At 37.6% G+C, this 24,344-nt stretch overlaps 1 protein-coding gene and 1 pseudogene across 4 annotated transcripts in view; both read right to left on the bottom strand.

Annotated features, from left to right (window-relative positions):
• Mdga2 (MAM domain containing glycosylphosphatidylinositol anchor 2) overlaps positions 1 to 24,344 on the bottom strand; it is a 763,131-nt gene that overhangs the window by 78,974 nt on the left and 659,813 nt on the right. For all 4 annotated transcript variants that reach the window (XR_872713.2, XM_006516013.3, NM_207010.2 and 1 more), the window contains exon 10: positions 12,089 to 12,237. Coding sequence is in view for 3 of the 4 variants with exons in the window: in XM_006516013.3 (XP_006516076.1) it covers positions 12,089 to 12,237 (149 nt within the window). In the remaining variant the exon portion in view is untranslated. The remainder of the gene's footprint in view (positions 1 to 12,088; positions 12,238 to 24,344) is intronic.
• Positions 22,862 to 22,980, bottom strand: Gm23826 (annotated as a pseudogene).

Genomic DNA, 24,344 nt, shown 5'->3' on the forward strand with positions numbered 1-24,344 from the left:
AAAATATCGAAGAAACAAAGAAAGGGCTGATTATTTTTAATCCATAACTCATGAGTGCAAACAATGATCTTTTCTATTCAATATTATTTAACAACTATCATAAAGCTATGAGCAAATAGGGCACTGGAGAAATGGCTCATCAATTAAGAGTGCATACTGCTCTTGCAGAGGACCTGAATTCTCTTGGTTGGGTTGCTCACACTTGCCTGTAACTTGGATCCTGTAGTTAGTGATTTGAAACTACTCAGACACAAACATACACTCACACTATAATTAAAATAACAGTATGAAAAAACAGTTTATTAAAAAAAAAAAACAATGGACATGTAGGAGACACAAAGCCCAGTCTTTGCTGCCTGCTCAGATGTCCATTCTAGATCTAGGATAATGTGTTGGGAGCTTAATTATATCTTTTACATATTTTATTTTGCTCTATTCCAAACTGTAGGACTCATGAAATCAAGAATGTGCTTTTCACTGGTTCAGCTCTTCCCTACATTTCACAGATGGTATATAATGTCTACCTACACATCAATCAAAGAACACTAAGGCTATTAAATTGTTAACAGGAGCATGTCATGCTTCATTACTGAATTGCATGGATCATATGTAGACCAAGACACTTATCTAATGATTTATTTATTAGCTTAGTAACTCATAAGATGTATTGATATTCTTTGAACTCTTTATATATACCTGCATTATTTGAAATATACAGTCAGCTACATAATTAAATATTTGTTTTCGTTCTTTTGAATAACTTTAGAAGTTGAGTAAAATTTGGACCTTACTGAGACTATATTTGCAGCAGAAAATGAGATGCTATTACTATAATTGAGCAAATAATGCTAGCCAGAAGACAGAGCTTAGAATTGACTGGAGCTTCTCTGCCCTTTTGACTGTAACACCATGGACCCTGACCTGTTCATCAAATGATGAACAGCAGTGTCACATGATCCTTCAAAATGGAGGACTTACAGACTGGTGTGTTCCTACAAGCTCCCACCAATCCTAACTGTTATTGTTCAGGACATTTTGTTTAATATGGAAAAAAAGCAGTTGGCTCAAGATGACTTGTAATTTGAAAACAAGATCATACAAAAATTACAGAGGAGATAATTTAGGGAGAAAATTAAAATTACTTTGAAGGTAGAATTATTCTTTTAAAAATGCTTTCATGGTTTGATTAAAAATATTTTTTACAGCTATCATTGCAGTATGTTTTAGTGGAAATCTGTTTATATTCTAAATCGCTCCTCTAGGCACATAAGCTGCTTATTAAATCTAAGGAAGTTACCCATGAATTTTTTTACTGCGTCATTTCTAAAAACATGGATTTCTAAAAGAGATATTTGGTCTATGAATATTAAGATGTAAAGAAAAGAATTTCATAGATATATGTGTACATTTCATTTACTTTATATGAAGACATAGAACCTCCTCTAGATTTTGTTCTGAAATTTTATCATCTCCTATATCCGTGAAAACATTCCATTAAGTACATGCCTAATACTCAATTCCAAAATGCTTAATTTTCTTCTTCAAACAACCACATTAAAGCATACATTTTAATATGTAAAACAAAGATGGTAAAAGGCATCAACACAGATCATGTTGAAATTTCAAGCACACAGGTGAACATAGACTTCATTGTGGCTCAGTTTCACTCCTTCTTTCCCTCAAGCTTCATCCAATGACCAGGTCTTACAGACTTTGCTCTATGTATTTCTCCCCAACGTTCAGTGCAGCCTCCCTTGCATAGATGGTTATATTTCGTCTCGAGGGAAAACAACTGCTTTCCCTTGTTGCTTCTCTCGCATGAATCTAATTTTATAACAGCAAACACTCAGCTTGCCTATCCTTTGCCTTCCATTTCCCAAGGTCAAAGTGACTTTTCTTTTTACAGTTCAATTGCCCTCATGATGTTTGTCCCTGTGTGTCAACCTCCTCCTTTCCCTTCTCTCCTGTATATCTTTCACTAAACTCAGCTTTTCAAAGTGATGTGATGATGGTTAGTACAGCAGGTGGACCTGATCCATCTCCAGACTGCTAGACTCTCTGGTAGCATCCTCCAGTGTCCTCTATGCAACCTTATCATGGAACTGATTACAGCACCTGCTATACAGTTTACTATTGTCTGTTTGCTAATCTGTATCTCCATGGTATAAACTTTCTTACAACTGAACTATTGGTTAAAACCATTTTCAAGATTTGCAAAAAGCAAAGCCTGCTATGCCAATGAGTGCCATAACTGAATGATTTATAAAATATCAAACTGAAGAAGATTTAACCAGAAGCATTAGAATGTTAGACAAAGTATCACATGTTGAGTGAAAAAGCACATGCAGACACATACATGGATCAGAAATTAAAAGAATGAAATTGTAATTTATATTACTTAATATATTCAAAAATATAATACATTTTAAGCATGTAGATAGATAGATAGATAGATAGATAGATAGATAGATAGATAGATAGATATACATATACAATTATTTGGATTTAAGAAAGGTATGCTGGGGGAATAAAAGTAGATGCAGGAGGAAGGATAAAAATGCATTCTGCTAATGAATGAAATTCTCAAAAATTTAAATAAAACAAAATTGTAAGAACAAACAGAATAAAATAAAGTGCCTGAGTTGAGACTACTCACAAAATCCATGTTTGTCAGGCTCTACACTAAGATGGCTTGGATTCCAATCCCAGTTGCATTTTGCGGGGGGTGGGGGGCGGTGGGGGGAGGGGCAGGGAGGGGGTGAGTGATCTTGGGTGAGTTATTTATGCCTTGGATTCTTCACATATGAAGTAGAACTAACAGCTGCATCCACCTTACTGAGTCAAAGGCTGAAGCATGTAGTGTATGTAAATTATTTGGATTAGTGTCAGACTATATGATATAAATGTGTTTAGCCTAGTTATTAACAGGTGTTATATATGATAATCAATGCTACCCTCAAATTTCTAACCAGCTCCATGATCTGTTCTAAAATGGTTTCTAAGGTATATTACAAACTATACACTAAAGTATATTCATTCTGCTTTATGATTCCTTTGAGCTTATTGTTTGAAGTTCTACAATCAAAAAAGAGAAGTATGAAAACAGCAATCCATTGTAGAGTAATTGTGCAGCACTTATCATTCTGAAATTGATTTTTAAGGCACCATAGTCAACAATTCTTATTTAAAAGCTGTGTTACACTGACCATCTTTGAAAAACATTTTAGATACTAAAAGTTATTCATATGACTTGCATAAAATAGGATAAATTATTGACTTCATAATTTAGATTAGATTATTAATCAAGAAATAAAACTGAAAATCATAAAGCTAAGTTAATTATAATCTAGAATTAAAACCTTAAAAGGTTATGAGAGCGATGACCAATTGAAACAGCTTTAACAATGCTTACTCTTCTTGAAATATAAGAAAGTCCCAACTTAAGAGTTTGCAAGCATTTCTATCCCTTGCAGTTCCAAGTGACCACACATCAACTAAGGGAAGCAATGGCCAGTTATCAAGCTTCTACCAAATACAAATCTTAGTTAGCATAGATACAATTAAATAACTTCTGGTAATTAATAGATTTCTCATAAAGAACAGGCTTGGTAGATAGATGCCAACCAAGCTAGGAAGACAGTTACCAGTAGAGTGTTTGATAATCAAGAATGATGAGTTGATTTGAATCCCCAGCACCCACACAAATTCAGGACCATCTGCACATCTGGAATCCCAGTGCTGAGAAGATGGAGACACACAGGCAGGTGTCTGGAGCCGAATAGCAAGCCAGAAGAGCAAATTGGTGAACTCCAGGGTCAGGAAAGATGTGATCTCCAAAAGATCAAGATGAAGGGCAATTGAGAAATACACTTAAGTTGAACTCTAGTAGTCCTTATGTATGCATATATCTGATAAATGCATTCAAATGAATACATTAATAAGTAAATAAGTTGTTCTTACAAATATCATCCCAAGAAACTGTATACCTTGGTTTTACTTAAAGAATGTTTCTGATTAGGATTAGTTCTCAGACTATATGATAAATCATAAAACATGATAATTTAATCAGTTACTTTGGAAATAAGTATCTGATGATAGAATGATCTCATAAATATAATCCCAATTGTATTAAGCAAATTTATCTATTTGGTAATTAATTAGAAGTCATAGACTGGGGTACATCTCTGTTGTATAGAACTTGCTAAACATGCATGTGGCCCATCACCCCAACTCCTACACCACAGAGAGAAGAAAAGGAAAGAAAAAAAAGAATAAAAGCCATTAAAATAACAGTCAATTCCACAAAAGGTCTTTGACAAATATAGTTAATGCTGTGTGTGTCAGTTACTAGAAAAAACAAAAACAAAAACAAAAACAAAAACCAGGCTTCAGGCAGCTAGTCAGAAACTGCTCTGCCATTAGAAGCTGCCAGGCAAGAACAATGGGTCAGCAGCAGTTTCTAGTCTTCCCCAGGAACAGTTTCTAGCCCCGCCCCCATCCCCACCTCCCCAGGCTCCAGCAATGATTCTGGAGTGTCCCTAGAGATGGAGCCAAGATTAAGATAGAATTGCCTCCAGGAAATTCCCCTAATGTGCTTTAAAGGAGGCCTGTGAGCTCACTCAAGGATCTCTCTGTCTTGGTAATGGGAGACCCTAGCATGCTGGACTTCTGCAGAATAAAACACTCTTTGCTTTTACATACTATGTGAGTTCAGGGTATCACTCTTTGGCGAATCATGAACCCTTACAATTATACATAAAAAAAACAATTGTTAGCATAATATACAGATTTAGATATCATGTTTGTTGGATGAAGTTAGGTGTGTCCAGTAGAGATGCGATTTGACTCTGCCTCTAAAAGTTTTGATAGATAAGAACCCTAAAGAATGGGGAGTTCCTGCCTATTTTAAGGCAAGTTGTTTCCTAGAGGTCTTGTGGTCTTTTTCTATGACCTTAGGCAAAGACTCTAGGCCACCCTTTATGGGGGCCTTGAGCTGCTCCACCATAAAGGTGAAATGGTTCAGCTCTAAGTTGGTTTGGAGTCTGCCACCAAGACGGTTACATGGTTCAGCCAGGCAAGGATATAGGGTAGGAGGTAGAGACTTTATATAGCAACTGGACCTTTGAGAGCTGTCCTTCTTGGCTCTCTTTTAGTTTGAAAGAGTCTTATGTAAGGAGCTCCTGGTAAGAGGGATTTTCTCTTTCAGCTGTGGGAATCACAGAGAAGCAGCTGGCAGGACTTGGTTAAGTTAAACAGGATTCTAGGAAAGAGAACTAAGGAACACTCATGGGTTTGAAAGAGCTCAAGAGAAAGGTAGACCACAGATAGGAAGAGATTTCTAAAGAACTAGCAGTTTAGTTGTAGAATCGGGCTTGTAAATAGATATTTTGTATGTAGTTAAGATTTTTATGGGTATAGGTATTAGTTAAATTTAAAAGGTCAAATATTAGACATTCCTATATAAAGATAGGCAAATGCATGTAATAACAAAATTCTTTTAAAAAACAGAAAAGACAGAAATAAAACTATCAAACTAATAAAGGTTCTATCTTGGAAATCACGTTTTAGCCCACAAGTTGATTATTCCCAATGCCTCAAATCTGTATGTTGTAGTTTACTTTCTTCTGCTGTGATGTAACACTGCCAAAAGCTGAAGAGGTCAGTTATTGGAAAATTCCACCAGACTCCTCCCCACCTGGAAGAGTAAGTTCCTAGAGCACATAGGCACCCTGCCCCTCCAGAATGGAGAGGCTAATTACATTCCTTAGACCAAATGGCTGGGGGGATGGGGGTTTTGGGGGGGGAACCAACCATTTGCCACCTGCGGGTGCAGGAGGCCCAGACCAGGAAGACACATTCCTTATTGGTCACTTACAGACAAGGGAAGTTCTTGCCACCTCATTCCCTAAACACCAATCAGCTTAAACACCTCATTCCCTAAAGACCAATCAGTTTAAAAGTCGCACTGTTTGGCCAATAACATTGTGCCTAATGGCTGGTGCGCTGAAAACTATAAAAACTCGCCTAATGGGCTGTACTGTGTTGTTCTCTCTTCTTCATGTGCAGGGCGACAACCCCAGCATGCTGGAACAATAAAATCCCTCTTGCTTTTACATTGGTCCCTGGCTCTGCTTTGTTTACTTGGGCCTCAGGGGGTAGGGGGTGGGGGGATAGGGGGGCAGGGGCGGGTGTTCCTGGTAAGTGAAGGCTCACCAGAGTCTTACAAAGCAACTTGGGAAACAAAGGGTTTATTTCATCTTATAACTTACAATCCATCAAGAACAGAAGTCACAACAGGAACCTGAAGGCCAGATAGAAGCAGAACCATGGAAAAATACTGATTACTGACTTGCACCCTGCTTGTTCAGGTTGTTTTCTTATATACTCCAGAACAATCTAGGATTCCCCAGGAATGCACTACCCAGAGTGGGCAAGGTTCCCATACATCAGTCATTAATCAAGAAAATGCCTCATTACCCTAACCCAATCTGATGGATGCATGTTCTCTAGGTTGTGTCAAAATAACAACAACAACAACAACAAAACTCTAACCAGGAAACTATATATTCATATATTCCTACTATAGCCCATATTTTTAGCAATGTGTTAAGATAATATCTCATTTTTTTAATTCCTGGAAAGTATTGTATGATTAATTTACTCAAAGTAACCGTTGACTGAATAAATGAGCAAATGAATATGAAAATTTCAGCAATTTTAATGTCATGACTTAATAAGACAAGAACAGACTCAATTAAGGTATTTTGTCTGAAAAAAAATGACCTGCTTTCTAAAGATGTCAGTCAAAATTCGCACTCTATGAGAATTTAAAAGAAACTGTACAAAATGTGTAATTTCTTTAGGGGTAGAAACAATTGCTAAGGTTTCTAATGGACTCCAGTGATACTTATGTTGCTGCTATATTGAGATGCTTTGGCGTGAACTCTCCTTCATTCTTAATTCTTTGATACCAAAGAAAGCAGATGTTCAAATAACCTTTTCTCTTTCTTCCTGAGCAACAAATGAAGCAAATAATTGGAGTCTAGTAGCTGTCTGAGGAGATTAAACAATTATTTAGCTGAGCCCCAAAACTATAACTTAAAGACATGAAATTCTGGAGAAACCTTTGTCTCACAAGTTAGTTTGTTGGCTGCTCATATTCCTTCTTGTGAAAGTTCCTAAAACAGTAGTTCCCAATTTGGGTGTCGTTCCCAGATACACTGGGATGTTTCTGTAACAAAGTCAGTGATTAAATGACTCTCAAGGCTCCAGACTTTGCTTTTTGTTTTTGTTTTTTTGTTTTTTGTTTAAATCATATTTAGTAATGGACCACATACTTTAACCAAAAGACTGAGCTAAGATTTCAAATGATGCAGATAAAATTTCAGTTAAGAGCTGAAAGGAATTCTTGGATCAGATTAGCAATGATATCCAGTGGCTTGCTAACTAACAACACAGCTTTGATTCTATGATTATAGTTAATGGAAGAGTGAACATTATTTCTAAAGTTTTCTGAATTGAAAACAAAGTAGGATCTTTATAACTGCATCTGATACTCAAGGAATGGACTCCTTCAGCCTCCAACAAATGCAGAAATTATCATATTATTTAGCCTGTATTGGGCAACAACAGGGAAATATTTTATAGGGTGTATATTTATGGGTAGGATTCAGATTCGCAGGTCAAATCTGTATGTGGCCTAAGATAATATGACTTTATAATCATGAAACAAGGCTTAAGGTCTAGCTTAGTCATAGATCACTAAATAACATAAATGAGACCCTGAATTTGATAGGAAGCCATGTAACTAATAAAGAATGAAAAAAAAAATTCATTGCTTAACATAAATTAATGACACTTTATGGAGAGGTGATCTCACTAAGAATACATGAACACTGATTCCAAAGGGAAATCTATATTTTACTTTGTTTTTTTTTTTAATTTAAATTCTTATTGGGATACATTAATTGTAATTACTAGTAATTATATTTTATTCAAATACATTATGATTTTTAAAAAGTTTTAATATAGTTTTCTTTTGTTTTAGTTTTTCTATGTGTATGTTTTGCCTGTATGTATATTTGTACACATGTAAAACTGGTGCTCTCAGAAGCCAGAAGAGGGTGTCAAATCCCTTGGAAATAAATTTACAGAGTAACTTTATAACTTTCCAGAGTAAAGTTGTGAATAGCCATGTGAGTTCTGGCCCTCTGGAAGAGCAGTCAGTGCTCCTAACTTCTGAGCCATTACTCCAGTCCTAGATGTATACATGTATATATGTGTGTGTGTGTGTGTGTGTGTGTGTGTGTGTGTGTGTGTGTGTGTGAAATTGATTAAGCCACACTTCTAATATGTTCATTTAAAAATTATTCATGCTACATTTACTACGTGTAGACATGCAAATTCACTCATATAATTGCATAATTTGAGAAGATGTGTCAATAGTATTGCTCTAAGTTCAAGGCCAGTCTGGGCAGCAAGTGAGCTCACTGGTGTCATAAACATGTGATACAAATTCTTCATGAAAATAGTAATCTGTTTATATGTCAAGTCTGAATTTTTCAAAATGTGGAGTTGTGCCCTAATAAAATGTCAGTGTGCTATTTCACATGAGCCCGGAAATAAACATACATTTCTGAGATGAGTGGGGGTAACAGCTTATTTTAAGCAAAACATTTTTTTCTCTATAATTGAACAGAAAAGTTTTCAAGAAAAGCACTGCATGGATTTTATTAATATGAAATGCTTCATGACTGTATTAGAGTTCTGTCCATCACATGAGCACGGGAGCAATGACCAGTGCAAGGAGAAGAGAAGCATATGTCCATGTTCCCATTCCAACATATGTCACTTGCCTGTTCACACTGGCTGATAACACAAGAACTTGATCCTGTACTGAGACAACCGCAAAAGAACCATTGTGTCTCTTCCATGGCAAAATTATCAGTTAAGACGGAGTATCATAGTAATCACACCAGAAAAAAAAAAAGAATGTTTACTTGTAAAGAAAACCCTAGTAATAAATCGGGAACAAAACAATGGTGTGGCAAGGGAACAGATTCCAAGCGGTGTAGAGAAAATGCTTGCATGGATGATGCTTGAGAGAAAGTGATTTGCCGCAGCAGGGCTATGCTGTGCATTAGCAGCACAGACTACGTGAAGAAAAGCTGCTTTAACAGGAGTAACAGTGGATGAGAAAAATCTGAACTAGCAAAATGGATCTCATGCGGGAATAATAGGGTTGAAATTAAAATAGGAAATCTAAGTTCTAACATGACTACATAGTAGTTTATTTCAAAATCAGGGCAAGGAATCTCACCAAGACCTGGGCTATCCGGCATGGCTAGTAAAATACAACACAAAACTATGAGCTACAGTATGTTCTGGAAAAATAAAAATAAAAACATTACTCTGTCTTGCCAATTAGTACAAGAACTCTCACAAAGACTTTGCAGGAGTGTTTTGTGCAAAAGCACTTAAAGTAGGTAAGTGAAGACATGGTCCATCAGGTAGATATTGTTATATTCAATTTGCTGAACAGGAACTCAGACTGGAATAAGTCAGAAACATGCTCAGGGTTATGTAGCTAAAAATGATGAGGCTAGGCTGTCTAGACTTGGAAGCTCGAGGTGTCTAGAATTCATTATTTTCAAAGGAAGACTAAAAGGAAGTTTGTGTACACATGTCACATATGAATGATCTTGGAAGGAAGCAGAAGAGAACTGTTCTGTTTAATGAACCTGTTGAACAGGAGCGGGGAAGTGATGAGGTTATGTGTGTCCCTGCATGTTGGGTGGTTATAAAACAGAGCTGGGATTAAGAAATATATCAGCATGGATGCTGTGGAGACATTCATTTCAGAAAAGCAAATTTTAAGGGAGATGGTGTCACTGGGAAAAAAAATCACATGGCGATGCCAGCAAAAACTACTGCAGGACAGGCTGAGACAAGAAGAGTGAGGGAAGGATGTCTTGATTTATTTATTCATTCATTTATATATTTATAAGAAGGGATTCTGGCTTCTATGCATAATAGAAACATTGGGTCTGAATATGAGTTTTGAGATAAAAGGATAAGGGGAACTGCAAATCCCACTGATTTAAGAAGGTAGCCTCCGAATTGTAATGGGAATTTACTCGAAGTAAATAAATATAAATGAGGTCAGAAACTAAAGACAAACTTCTGACTTTAACATTGGAAATAGAGCTGTGAGCTGGAGAGATGCCTCGCTGACAAAGAGCACTGGGGACTTTCCAGATGATCAGGGTTAGATTCTCAGTATCCACAAATTAGCTCATCACCTGCTATAATGCCAGTCACAGAGGATCTGACACTCTCTTTTGGCTTCTTTGGACATCAGGCACAGGAGTGGTACCCAGACACACACAGATAAAACACCCACACACATTAAAACAACAACAACAACAACAACAGAACAAGAGATCTGTAAAACAAGGCAGTGAAGAACACCAAGTATAACTTTTCCTTGCAAATAACTATTTGTCTTTAGGTCTGGATGTTTAAATGCACACATGCATGTACACATGTGTATATAACAGGACATTAACAGTAATGATTAAACAATGTGTAAGGACTTGAAATAAAAAGAGAATGACATATGAAAAATAAGAATGCTCTAAGATTCCCCAAATAGAAAATAATTTAAAATATGAATTTTATTAAGAACACAGAAGGAGCCAGAGGAATAGTTTACTGGGTAAAGGTGCTTGACCATAAGTCTGACACCTTGAGTTACATCTCCTGGACCCACGTGCAGAATGGAGGGACTGGCTTCTGCAAACTGTTCTCTGACCTTTGTATAAGGTCTCACGTGTGTGCATTTCTGCTTATACATAGCAAGTACAGTAATGTAGTTTTTTTTAGGAAGCAAGGCTACAATGATGACTCTGTCAGCTGATGGGAAAAAGATATGCTAAACTGAAATTTCTGATATTTATCAGTCTTGTTAAGGAAACGTATGAAATTGGAAGGAGCAGCACAAATTATTTGGAGACAGACCTGTGGGTTAACCTTGTACCCCTGTAAATGGGATGACACTGAAAGAGAAGTGTTCTGAATGGTCTGGGGTCAGCTGATCACTATACCCTGAGTACCTGCATAAGAATGATTTATCTATCAAATGCCTTGTGTCAGCATGGTTTTACTTTTCTGATTTTAAAAACAGTAATGATGAAAAGATTTAACTTATAATGAACCTTGAACCTTGAACTCTGCATTACTGGATATTTTCGTATAAATGATTTGAACACAATACAATGAATAGCTCTGTGGTGAATCATTGGATGGGCTGGGAGGATAGGGATTAAACAGGCATTTTTTTTTTATTGTCCTAACTCAGATTTTCAATCTCTGATTTACTTAAGGAATTGGAACACATACTAAGAACCTATATGAGATTCTAAGTTTTGCTTCAAAATGTTTTGCAGTATTGAAGTATCCATCCTAAAAATATATATCTAACAAGAAGCAAGTTCAAGAGCAATATATAATTTAAAATTGTCATTTATATCAACAAGGATCAAGTTTCACAATGGTTCATGTAAAGAATACATAAATCATTTCACATAATTTATAATCTTCAGCTAAATTAGAATGAGTTAGTTCATTACTTTTCAATTTGCTAAATTATTTATATCCATCAGATATATGAACTTTTAATGCATCCTGTATACAGCTTGAACCTTCATTAAAAATATGTAAGGTCCTAGCCTCCTAGATAAAGAGAGTAATGGATTCATAAAGTAATAGTATGCACAAGAACATCTTAAATTCCTTTTGCAGCAGTGCACAATATGATCTCTTGAGCACATCTAAAGATGTAGCCCTTCAGAAGGCTGAGAGGAAATAACTTCAATAAGTTTATTCCAGTAATATAAAATAGATTAATTATCAGTAAATAATTCTGAGTAGTATTGAAAAGCAATATTGTCATAAAATAAAATTTAGAGATTAAAAAATTAAAAATAAATTCTACAATGCATTTAATACATTAATAAAAATTACAGCAACAAAGTCTGAAGAAGGGACTACAATAAAACAAAAACAAAGTAGGCACAAAATTTCTTACCTGCCGAATACCCAAGCGGTATGCAACAATTCGATCAACTGCATCAGGGTTCATTTGTGTCCACTGTAGACTGTAAGAATACACTCGGTGTCGGTTCTGCCACACGGGGTTGTAGGTGTCATAGTAGAACTCTGGGGCATAGGCCTTTCCTGAAAGCAGAAAGTGACTCAGTGTGACTGTAGACATATCGGACCTTGTACATACTCACTGTTGAGCCTGATACAGCAGTCTCCTGAGAGGCTCTGCCAGATCCTGAACGATACAGATGCAGATGATCGTAGCCAACCATCAGACTGAGCACAGGGACCCCAATGGAGGAGTTAGGGGAAGGACTGGAGGAACTGAATGGGCCTTATCTGGCATCAAAGGGAGGGGAGGGCCTTGGTCCTGTGAAGGCTTGATGCCCCAGCTTAGAGGAATGCTAGGGCAGTGAGGCAGAAGTGGGTGGGTGGCTGGGGGAGCACCCTCACAGAAGCAGGGTAAGTGGGGATGGGATAGGGGGTTTGCAGAGGGGAAACCAGGAAAGGGAAGAACATTTGAAATGTAAACAAATAAAATATGCAATTAAAAGAAATTTAAAAAAATTATATTCCTTCTTCCATAAGGAACTATTCTGCTTGTAAAGTCATATTATTAAAGTTAAATCTGTTTACTGGTTAGTTTTGAGACTCTGATTAGTGTTATGAGAAAAGAAGAATCAGGGATGACCCCGAGGGTCATAGGCTAAGCAGCTCAGAAAAATGGAATTTCAAACAAGTGAAACAGAGAGCTATTGAGGGATTGAATTCCTGAGAGAAGTTCCGGGGAAAAAGTTTTTAAAGAAATTTGATGGATAAATTGAATAGATCCAGGATTTAGCTACTCTAGACTAAGGGAACACTAAGGATTGGAGGTATGGTCTTGCTAGCTTAAGGCATACTCACAGAAACTAAAGGGCGGAGATTGAGGACATCACTGAAAAGATCACTAACAGGAAGAAAATAAGATTGAGTTCTGAGATCTGACACAATCCACGACCCAAAACAAGATAAGGGCTATCAAGATTGAAAGAGAAAGAAAAAAGAAAAGAAAAGAAGAGAAGAGGAAAAAGCAGCATCGTCAAAGAAGTGTAGATCAGCTTCCTTGAAAAACACCTGATACAAAGAGAACAAATATTTGTGCTTCCCATCACAGTAGGTGTGATGTAAGATTTAAAGCTTTGAACCAACAAGGCATACTTTTACCAAACTCTAGTGCCACAACCAATAAATGATACAGAAAACATTGAGCACCATAATCATCACCCTAAAGACTTTCCTCAGTGCTGACAAGAGAGGGATGCAATGTTTGCCAGTTTGCTACTCAAATGCGACAAAGCACATTAAATATCTGAATTCTGGTAACCTGGACCCAAGTCCCAACAAAAACATTATGTGCAGTGTTTTGTTTAATTGTTCAGTGAAATCCAGCATCCCTGTTGCCCTGGAGTTGGCCTCTGCTCTAGTCTCTTTGGCTTGTTTAGAACTTCTGATCCGAGAATTCAATGAGAAAAAAACAAAAACAAAAACAAAAAATCATTTATTGTTTTAATCTACTATAATGATGACAACTGCTTTGGTATCTGTAACCTGATGCTGATGCTGATGCTTGTGACTATCTAACTAAAATCGAAATTATCCTACAAATCAACTAAAATTAGCTCACAGTTTTGGAATTAACCGAATAGCTCATATTATAGATAAAGGAACGTTGAACCAGACCAGACATATCAATGACATATGAAAATGATATAGACAAATAATCAGATACAATAAGGTCATGATTTTGATTCAAAATAATGTTTGATAGAGCTTTCCTTTTAATTGAATAATTATACTAAGAATTAAAATGAGGTGAGATTTACAAGGTATATAAATAGTATTTATTGGTAATAAAACAGATGCTGTCATGGTTATAAATAGTCCTTATTTTAAAAACACACATGGAATGTCTTCTCTGATACTTTACATTTGTTCTCTCTCAATCATAAGACACATGAAGTCATGACGGAAATATAGTTTTGAGCTCTGACATCCAAACATGACATCTGCTGGTTGAAGAGAGACCGAATTCCAAACATTTTTGTTGTTGTTGTTGTTGTTGTTCTTTATATAGCATTCATTTTTATTTTAGTTCTAGTGAGAATATAAAGAATGTTTTCTTACTTTTGTACATTCTAATTTTATTTTTACGCATGTTCCAGTTTGAAATTTTTAGATTAACTGACCTAAATCTCTATCCACTACCCAAACTTGGAGATCATTTTTAGAAACACGATGCATGTCAGTATATAGAGCTTAGGTTTTAAAACATCTTTAAAATACTCAGGTAGAAGAGCTTAGGTTTTAAAACATCTTTAAAATACTCAGGTAGAAGTGATCACAGTGCTCAGAATTTTTATAATAATATGAACATTATATTTTAGGGAAAAAACTTAAACTTTTAAACTGAGCTTTGAAAATATAATTTCAAGCACAAAGCTACAAATATACTGAAATGATTATTCACACTTAAAGCATTAAGGTGTTTTAGATTATATGGACAGACTAATAAAGCTATATTGCACATGTATATAAAGACAAAAAAAGGAAAGGAAGTGATCGTGGCCCAGAGTAAATATATGCTCTGTAAAATCAATATTTCTCATAAAAGAGGCTATAGGAGGATAAATAATATGGAAATTTACCTTAGAGAATGAATTATAGAATATGCTTGAATATGTATGAGGGATATCAGTACATTTTTTCATTTGTTGAAGATCATTAACCTACTTATATAGGTCACTATCCTAGGAGGTACTGATAAAATCCTCACAAATGAAATCAACTCCATTTTACTTCACGTTCCAAGATACGGAAAGAGAAATTTCCCACCAGAATAAACCATGATGAATTGCTGACATGACAGAGCTGGCTAAAACACTAACTATTCTCACATTTTTTGCTCAAAAATGTCAGATTACATTATAATCAAATAACTTTGCCAAAGTATGCTTAAGCTTGCAAAGAAACAAACAAAAATTCTTCCGAGGTTAAGGAGCACAGAATTAAACACAAGACAGTGAACAAGAGCCTGTAACAAGAGGAAGTGTTGGTTTTTGTAGTTGTGTGAGTTTATATATTGGTGTGAGTTGCATATTTAGGCCCATGGTGCTGTTGGATAAGAGATGGTGCCACATGTGAGAGACTCAATGGAAACTAGAACCTCAGTAGTATTGGGTTCTATACAGAGATTGTTACTCACCAATAAGGAGTATTGATGTGAATATAAAATACTTTGCTACTGATTCCAAAGAAGTACACAATAAAGTCAAGGCCTCATGGTATTAGATGTGCATACTCTCAACCTAGAAGGCAGAATTCTTCCCATACAAATACTCCTTTCCCTGTTCCAATGACTGATTTCAAAATACAACAAAGCAAACACACAAGAAGATATCCTACTATGTACAGCTAGGAAGGCCAATGATCTACAGCAGTACTGGACATATGATAAAAGAAGCCTTAAGTAGAAATTATCATTATGTTATAACTGGTGATATTATGCAATAGAATATTAAAGGCGGGCACTGCTGGCCATCTGTGAGAGAAAAATTAGCTTTTGATGCTTTTGATGCCAATGTTCTACTTTATGATGAGTGAGCAGGAAGAGAATAATACTTTTCAAATGGCTACAGGAATGTAACATGGTTCTCATGCTCTCTACCATACTATGAACTTCTAAAGAGACTGTCTTGCCAGTATCTACTATGGTGGTTGACACAATGCCTATGCTTGAAGTAGATATAATAATCCAGGATTGCATTATTAAGAACTATGTGTGATAAGTTTATGGGCTGAATATTTATCTACATTTCAGCTATTCTGAAGTTATCCAACCAGTTACCACATAAGTGAGGGGGAACTTGTAGTACAGTTCCTGATTTTCATTTCACAGTTTGAAAAGTACCTCATTTTAACAATTAAATGAATGGGAAATAACATAATTATCATAATGATATCAATGAGACCATTTAAAGTTCAAACCAGAAATAATAAATCTAAAACTTCTCAAATGTGTATTGCTTAACATAAGAAGACTAGTTACTAAAATCCATGGCAAATCCAGAGACTACCTTACTTGGGATCCATCCTATCTGTTGACACCAAACCCAGACACTATTGCTGATGCCAAGAAGTGCTTGCTGACAGGAGCCCTGTATGGCTGTCCCCTGAGAGGCTCTGCCAGAGCTGGACCAATACAGACGCAGATGTACACAGCCAAACATTGGACTGAGTGTGGGGACCCCAATGGGGAAGTTAGGGCAAGGACTGTAAGAGTTGAAGGAGTTTGCAATCTCATAGGAAGAACAATATCAACCAACCAGATCCCTCCACACCCCCAAATCTCACAGGGGCTAAATCACCAACCAAAAAGTACACAGACGGTACCTATGGCTCCAGCTGGATATGTAGCAGAGGATTGCCTTATCTGGAATCATGGAGAAGGGAGCTCCTTGGTCCTGTGGAGGCTTGATGATCCAGGATAGGGGAATGCTAGGCTGCTAAGACAGGAGTGGGTAGGTGGGTAGGGGAGCACACTCATAGTGTCGAGGGGGGTGGAGGGAGGACAAGATAGGGGGCTTGTAGTGGGGAAACTGTGAAGGGGGATAACATTTGAAATGTAAAAAAACAAAACAGCCAATAATAGAATGAAAAAACCCCATGGCAAACTTAGCACTAGCACTGATGATATGTTAATTAAGAATAAACTGTAGTGGGGGGTGAGGGTATGGGGGACTTTTGGGATAGCATTGGAAATGTAAATGAAGAAAATACCTAATTATATATATATATATATATATATATATATATATATATAATAAATTGTAAAAATATATTAGGAGCCATGGGTTTCTGCTTGTGAGTATTCTCTGTATTTGCACAGACAGCACTAGTAACATGCTTGAGGAACAGACTCGTCATATAATAGTAGAATGACTGAAGGGGTGGCCAACCCAATATAGACTTCCATGCATATGTTCAATAAACACATACAACTCTTAGTCTTCTGCTACAGAGAGGAAAGCATATATGCTAAAATTAGAATCCCCTTATCTTCATGTGTGACACAACTTGTATTAAATAACAGAAAGGAGCTGTCTTAAGCAACAGGAAATATGATACGTGGTCATCAAATCAAAAATGTTTGTTCTGGACCACTGTCTAGACACTTTCTACTCCAGCTTCCAGTAGCTCTGTGTATGGTTGCTTTCATCTGATTGTGTGCTTGTTTGTACACCAATCTAGACTCTGTCACTTTTATAATAACCTATATCCTAGAATAGGATCTGCATCTATACAGAGAAGTTACATTGCTCCACTATGTCCCAAATTTACTCATAGAGACTCGTGAACTACCTGCTATGATGTTACTAATAACAGAAAAAGGCCCTCTGTCCACGTAGTCTGCCCTCCTTTATGTAAGGAACATAAATTACTATTGGGTCCCTGGGAGTCCTTTTCTACGCCATATTGTATTGTTGTCTGAAAACATTATCAACTCAAGAGTTTTTAAAGAGAACAATTGACTGAGTAAATCTCTCAAGTGAAAATTATACATATTTTTTAAACATTTACCTCAGAATAATGGATACATAATAATCTGCCAATAAATGTATTCAGTCTTCCCCAATGCTATGTGCTTTCTTAAAACTGAGTAGTATCAATGTACCTAAAAGCCTTGCTTTCATTTGAAGGACCATTCTTGGGGTGTGGGTATAGAGGTAACAGATAAATGAACTGGCCTAGAAACTCCCAGACTGAGAGAAATGAATGTTCATAGTGTGAGCACTAACTTCTTGGCAAGGGTTACTGCTGCACACATTGGGGTGGGTGGGGAGGGGGGAGGTCCATCCCTGAAAAGGAATGCAACAAAGACCATGCAGGCAGGGAACACAGAGTGTTCCCAGAAGGAGGAGGAATATAGAGACCATGCTGTTTGTTTTCTAGGAACATTTGCTTTCTCTAAAGCATGTAACTTTTATTAATAGAGTAGATTTCACTACAACTCCCAAGAATAATTATATCTTCTGTGAATATGATTTTCAGAGCAGGATAAAGAAAGGACTTCAAATTAAGAGTTCCTTTCACTTTGCTCAGGAGCTCTGGTTTGGCTCTGATTTGACGTGGGTACTCGCCCACAGTCAGTTCCCTGGGCTTCTATAAATTGCTGCCTTTGTGGCATCTTAAAATTAAAACAAAAGTTTCCTAGAATAATGTAAGAAGATTTCTCAAACTTCTATGACTTTGATTATTGCTTGTGTTTGGAAACAAAAAAATGTAAATAAAAACATATTATTAATTTCTAATTTACAGTTCCATTCAAGTCACACACACACACACACACACACACACACACACACACACACACTCACTCACTCACTCACACACACACACACACACACACACAAGCGTAAATCCCCTCCACTGGAAAAAGAAGATACATCATGGTTTGCATGCATGGTTTGCATACTCTCTCGCCTGACTGCTTCATGTCTATTTTCTGGCATGCCCTTGAAACACTTTCTGTATTGTTCTCATCCATTAAACATCTTGTCAGGATAATGGACAGATGCCAGATGATTAAGCAGATAACTGGAGGTTAGGGAGATGCCTGGGAGTCCACTGATCTGAAAAGTCCTTTGATTCTTTCAGTGATTGCTTTTATTATAACCTGATATCTACGTGTGCTGGTGCTGGTTGGTTTTGTTGTTGTTGGTTTTTTTGTTGTTGTTGTTGTTGTTTTTTTTTTTTTTTTTTTTTTGTCAAATTGACACAAAATAGGACTATCTGGAAAGAGAAAATGTCAATTTGGCTTATCGACATGTCTCTGGAGGCATTTTCACGATTAATGATTGATGTGGGAAGGCCTGGTTCATTCTGTACAGTACTACTCCTGGGCAGGTGGACCTGCGTTGTCGTGGAAAGACAGCTTCGGAAGCACTGGTTAGCAAGCTGGTAGGCAGCGTTTATCCTTGTCCTCTGCTTCAGTTTCTGACTTCAGGTTCCTGCCCGAGTTCCTACCCTGACATCCCTCAGTCACAAGCTATAACTTGGGACTTGTAAGATGAAATAAAACCTTTCCTCTCATTGTTTCTCTCTGTCAAGGTATTTATCATAGCGATAGAAAGTGAATTTAAACACCATGTAAAAACCATTCTAGGAACATTTGTTTTCTCCAAAAACATAAGTTGAATCAATATAGTAGATTTGACTACAACTCCTGAGAATAACTAGATCTACAAACCTGACTCTCAGAACAGGATAGAGAAAGGACTTCAGATAAAAAGGCCTTATTTCATCTTACAAATACCAGGTTAGTCACGGTAGTAACCCAAGTCATGAACCAGAACATATGATTAATGTAAATATTGTGCAGCACTTCATATGCTCAAACCAAGTTAGCTGGCGTTTAGTTAGTGGAAACCATTCAGGTAGTGTTTTACTAAGGTTATTAATGTCAAAATAGTCCTTAAGAAAAGAGACTTCTTTGGCACCAAGGAATATTCTTTCCTCACTAGGAAAACTGAGGTTTCAGACTGTTTATCATGCATACACCGCATCTCATGCATACTCCAAAATATGCAAGGAAGCCATGAGAAGTAGTTTGGAATCTCTACCCCTCATTAGTTTTGCTGATATCTGTTTGCCCGTTATCTGAACGGGAATGGCATTGTTCACCTACACAATGGTGAGCACACATAATTTGATTCATATCTTCCTGATTAAAATATTTTTATATCTTTTGATACTGATTTATTTGGTCATTCTGTCTTTCAAAAGAAGGCATATAACTGAAGAAAATATAATGGTTATCCTGAGGGAGAAAAATACTGCAAAGTATGGCCCATTTAATGTCCCTCAAATCAAGTATTTTGACACTGGTTTAGAAGAAAAATGAAAACAGGGTGTTAGGAAAACTATTTTTGTAACATATATGAATATAATATAGATATGAAATTTAAATATGTGAAGATATCATGGAGCATTTTCTATGCTCACTCCAGTTTAGTTGGTGAATATCATCCACACTGTGTCTAGTGCTTCACTGAGACACAATGCACTTCATTATGGGGGTGCTGGAGACGGAACTCAACCCCTCGTGAAAGCTGGCATAGCTCTCTGACATTGAACTACACTCTTTTTCTCTCAATTGCACATATTTTGAGCACAGATTTTCCTGAGTTTGGAAATATGTATTACTTCATAAACTGTACTTCAAGCAAGACATAGTCCCTACTCCTTTGAAGTTACTGTTAGGCATCCTTGGTGTTGAAAAAACAAGAAACAATTTTTTCTACTATTATAAATTAGTGTTATCTGTTAAATTTTTCATATGCTATACTCATGAAGTATTAACTCTCCTTTCCAGAACCATTCTGCTTGAAGCTCATCCATATTGCTGCGTGTGCCACTTGTTCTTCAAGTCTCAACGACTAAGTAAAACGCATTTCCTGAGCTGCTCAAAGTTGCTCACTTCTGCCTGTCAGTGGATATTTGTTTTCTCAAAATTTGATGCTATTTCAGGTAGCATAGCCAAGACATTAAGCAGATATACACTTATATATACTATATGTATATGCACTAGTATATACTTATATATATTAGTGCTATGTACTCATCTAGGGTAATTGATGTCATCTTGACTAGGGCATAAGATGTTTTATATTTCTTTAAAAAAACTTATTATTGTTTCTTTGTAAATTTCACATCACACACCTCAATCCCATTCACACCTGTATCTACCTCCCCTCATACCTATCTTCCACCCTTGCAACCCCCACCCCCACCCCAAACAGAGAAAATAAGTTTTATTGTGGAAGCGAGAGTGTGTCACAGTGTGTTCCACAGTGTACCCATTTGTCCATACTTCTTTGCTTGCAAGTGTTCATGGCAATATCTCATTGGTCTGGTATTAGGCCCCTGGCTTCTGCTACTCTATTAATTCTAGAATCTCACTGGGACTTCTCTTGAATATCCTATTGTTGCCCTGTGTCATGGAGAGCCCGTAGAATCCGTAAGACCGACCCTTCCCTGCATTTCAGCAGTTCTCGGTGGGAAAGATGTTGGGAAGGGTCAATTCAAAGCCCTGGGTCTGGGCTTGAGAGATATCTGAGCTGCTCAGCCAGTTGGCTCTCCTAATCTCAGGCCTTTGGTGAGCTTCACCAGCAAACGCCACGAGGGGCAGTTCTACTCTGCCGCCTAAGTGAGGTACAGGGTCTGCTTTCCCAAGTGCTGCAGTAAAAAAAAAATAAACATGGCCCGTTCTCTCATTCTCATGACCCTAGGGCCAACTCTCCCACCTGCCACAGAGGACAGAAGGGAGGAGGACTTCTCTCCATTGTCTGGGCCACTGCCCAGCAGACAAGTGGTGGGGCAGTTCTCCTGAGCTCATGCCCTTAGAGAGCCTCACGTGCCACCTCCACACTCAAGTTCAATTCTGCTGCTGCTCAGGTGTGGTGATGGGCCCACTCTCCTGAGTGCTGAAGCAAGTGAAGGGCAGGGTCTGCTCTCCTGTTCTCATGACTCCATGAGGCCACTTCTCCCACCTGTCCCCAGTGTGAGGGCAAAGGTTGGGGAGGGGAATCTCTCTCTCTCCCTCTCTCTCTCTCTCTCTCTCTCTCTCTCTCTCTCTCTCTCTCTCTCTCTCTCTCTCTCTCTCTCTCTCTCTCCATAGCACAGCAGACAAGAGACAGGGCAGCTCACCCACAACCCCCACATCCAACGACAGCCCTACTGTGCTACCTAGGTGAGGTCTGTTCTCCCTGAATTCTGCATCAGGTAAGGGGCAGGGCCAGCTCTCTGATGCTGATGACATATGGGCAAGCTCTCTTTCTTGCTGTAGATGGCAAGGCATGAGTGGGGTTGGGGGACATCTCTCCCACTCCTATGTCACTGAATGGCAGACAAGTGGCAGGGCCACCTCTCTTATGCTTGTATCCTTGGGACAGCTCACGGTTAGGGAACTCCTACAGTGTGCTGCGCTCTCACTCTTCTGAGTACTGCAGCTAGGCAGGCCAGCTTTCCCAAGATGCCCAGGTGAGGGGTGGGGCCGGTTCTATACAGCCCTCAGATATCACCAGGTCTCCATAGTAACACAAGGGCATCTGCCTGGCCTTTGGTGGTAACTGCCCACTGCTGCTTCAGGGCCATAAACCCAGACATAGTCCTCCAGGGCAGCATAAGCCAGGACTCCACCATGGTCCCAGGTGGCATCACCGGCTACTAACATCAGGCTGTTCCTCACTACCCTCGAGTTTCAGTTCTGCCTGTATTCATTGTGCCCACATCCTTCTGTTTCTCTTTCTCTTCCCCTTTCCCACCACTTACTTGATCCTCTGAGTGGTGCTCAGGGTCTTTGAGTGTCTGGGATCATCTCAGGAGTGGTCTCAGGAGTACGTTATGGCACTGGACTGAGGTCATCTTGAGCATGGTCTGAACTCCCAGGCACGTGCAATGCAAGTCTGGTGGTCACCTCAGGCTAGTTCCCTGTCAGAGCCCCCGTGGCACCCACCTGTTGGTCATCTCAGTCTTGTTCTTATGGGCCTGTCTGCATGGCCTTATTGCAAGGGTTTTCTCTCCAATCCATTCTATCCCAGGCCCGCAGTCCCAGGCAGGGTTCTTGTAGTCTCTAGCCCTATTCTCATTCTCGGAGCCCATCAGAGCTTGTGCAGTGTCAGGCTGGTGGTAGTCTCAGGCTTGATTTTTTTCAGGAAATGTTAGGTTACTAATATTTCAGATGTTCATAGGTCAGAACATAGCTTCTCTCCTCTCTGCCACCTACGGATGCACATGTGACACAGAGGCCACACCTGCAATGCCTCTGGAGACATATTTTACTTTTCTTAATCTGAATTTGAATTCGTACCAACAGTTTGAGATAGAATCAGTTTCTTAATTTGTTCAACATTTGTTATTACCAGCTTTTAAAACTTTAATCAATAAGATTGATGTGTGTATGTAGTATGACCCCATTTTGGTTTAGATTTCTTTTCTATGATACATAACAATGGTGATGAGTTTTCTTACGGTTATTGGCCAATTATAGACTATTTTATGAAATGTCTACTGAAGGTTTTTTTTGTCAATTTTAAGTTAGATATCTTCTTATTGAGTTATAAGAATTCTTTATATACTTGTGATATTATGTTTTGTTTCTTGCTTTTTCACTTTTTAATATCTTTGGAACAAGAGAAGTCTGTACTTTTATTAAAGTCTAATTTTTTAATAACTGAATCTTATGTTCTGTTTTTGAAAAGTCTTTATATTTTCTGAATTTGTTTTGATTTCCTCTTACAGATTATAGTTTATTTCCTTATAATTAGATCTTTAGTCAGTTCTAGATGTATGTGTAATGTGAATTATTATTTTAGGGGTTTTAATATAGATATCCAGTTGTTCCTGTACAATTTATCCAAAGGAGTGAGTGTGTGCATGTGTGTGTGTGTGTGTGTGTAAGTGTGCATATGTAAATGTAGGCATGCTCACATACACATGTAGAGGCCAGAGGTGGATATGAGGATATCCTTCTCTGTTATTTTCCAACTGACTTTTTTGGTTTTTTCAGGTAGGGTCTCATTGAACCTGGAATTCACTGTTTGGGCTAAACTGTCTGGACAGCGAGTCCCTAAGATTTCCTTGTACCTCCAGTGCAGGGGTTACAAACAAATGCTTCGAAGCTAGTATTTAAACATGGGTGTTAGGAACCCGAAGTTAGGTCGCAGTATTTATTCAGCAAACATTTACATACTCAATCATCTTGCCTGCCTATTTGTTTTCTAGCATTTTTTATTCCAGTAGATTGTGCTAGTGTTTTTAAGTTGTTAACTACTCTAGATATGTAACTCTGGAAGTCTATTTATGTCCTCTGTATCCAATCCCTTTGATGTGTTTATTCATCATTATTCAAATCTGCACCACTTTGATTAAATTGGCTTTATAGAGGCATTGAAGTGAGATAGAATGACTTAGTTAGTTCATTTTTCCTTTTCTGTCATATAACATCTAGAATAAGTGTTTGATTTCCTACAAAATATGTTAGGACTTTTATTAGAATTGTTTCAGTGCATAGAGTCCACAAAAAAGTTTGGAATTAGTATACATCAAAATAGTAGCTATTCTTTCCATCCCTGAATATGAACAAAGACATATGTTTACTATTTTTTATTTAACCATTTTGAAATATTTTGGAATCTTAC

The sequence above is a fragment of the Mus musculus genome, chromosome 12 (genome assembly GCF_000001635.26).
Source record: "Mus musculus strain C57BL/6J chromosome 12, GRCm38.p6 C57BL/6J".
In the NCBI taxonomy this organism is placed as follows: Eukaryota; Metazoa; Chordata; class Mammalia; order Rodentia; family Muridae; genus Mus; species Mus musculus.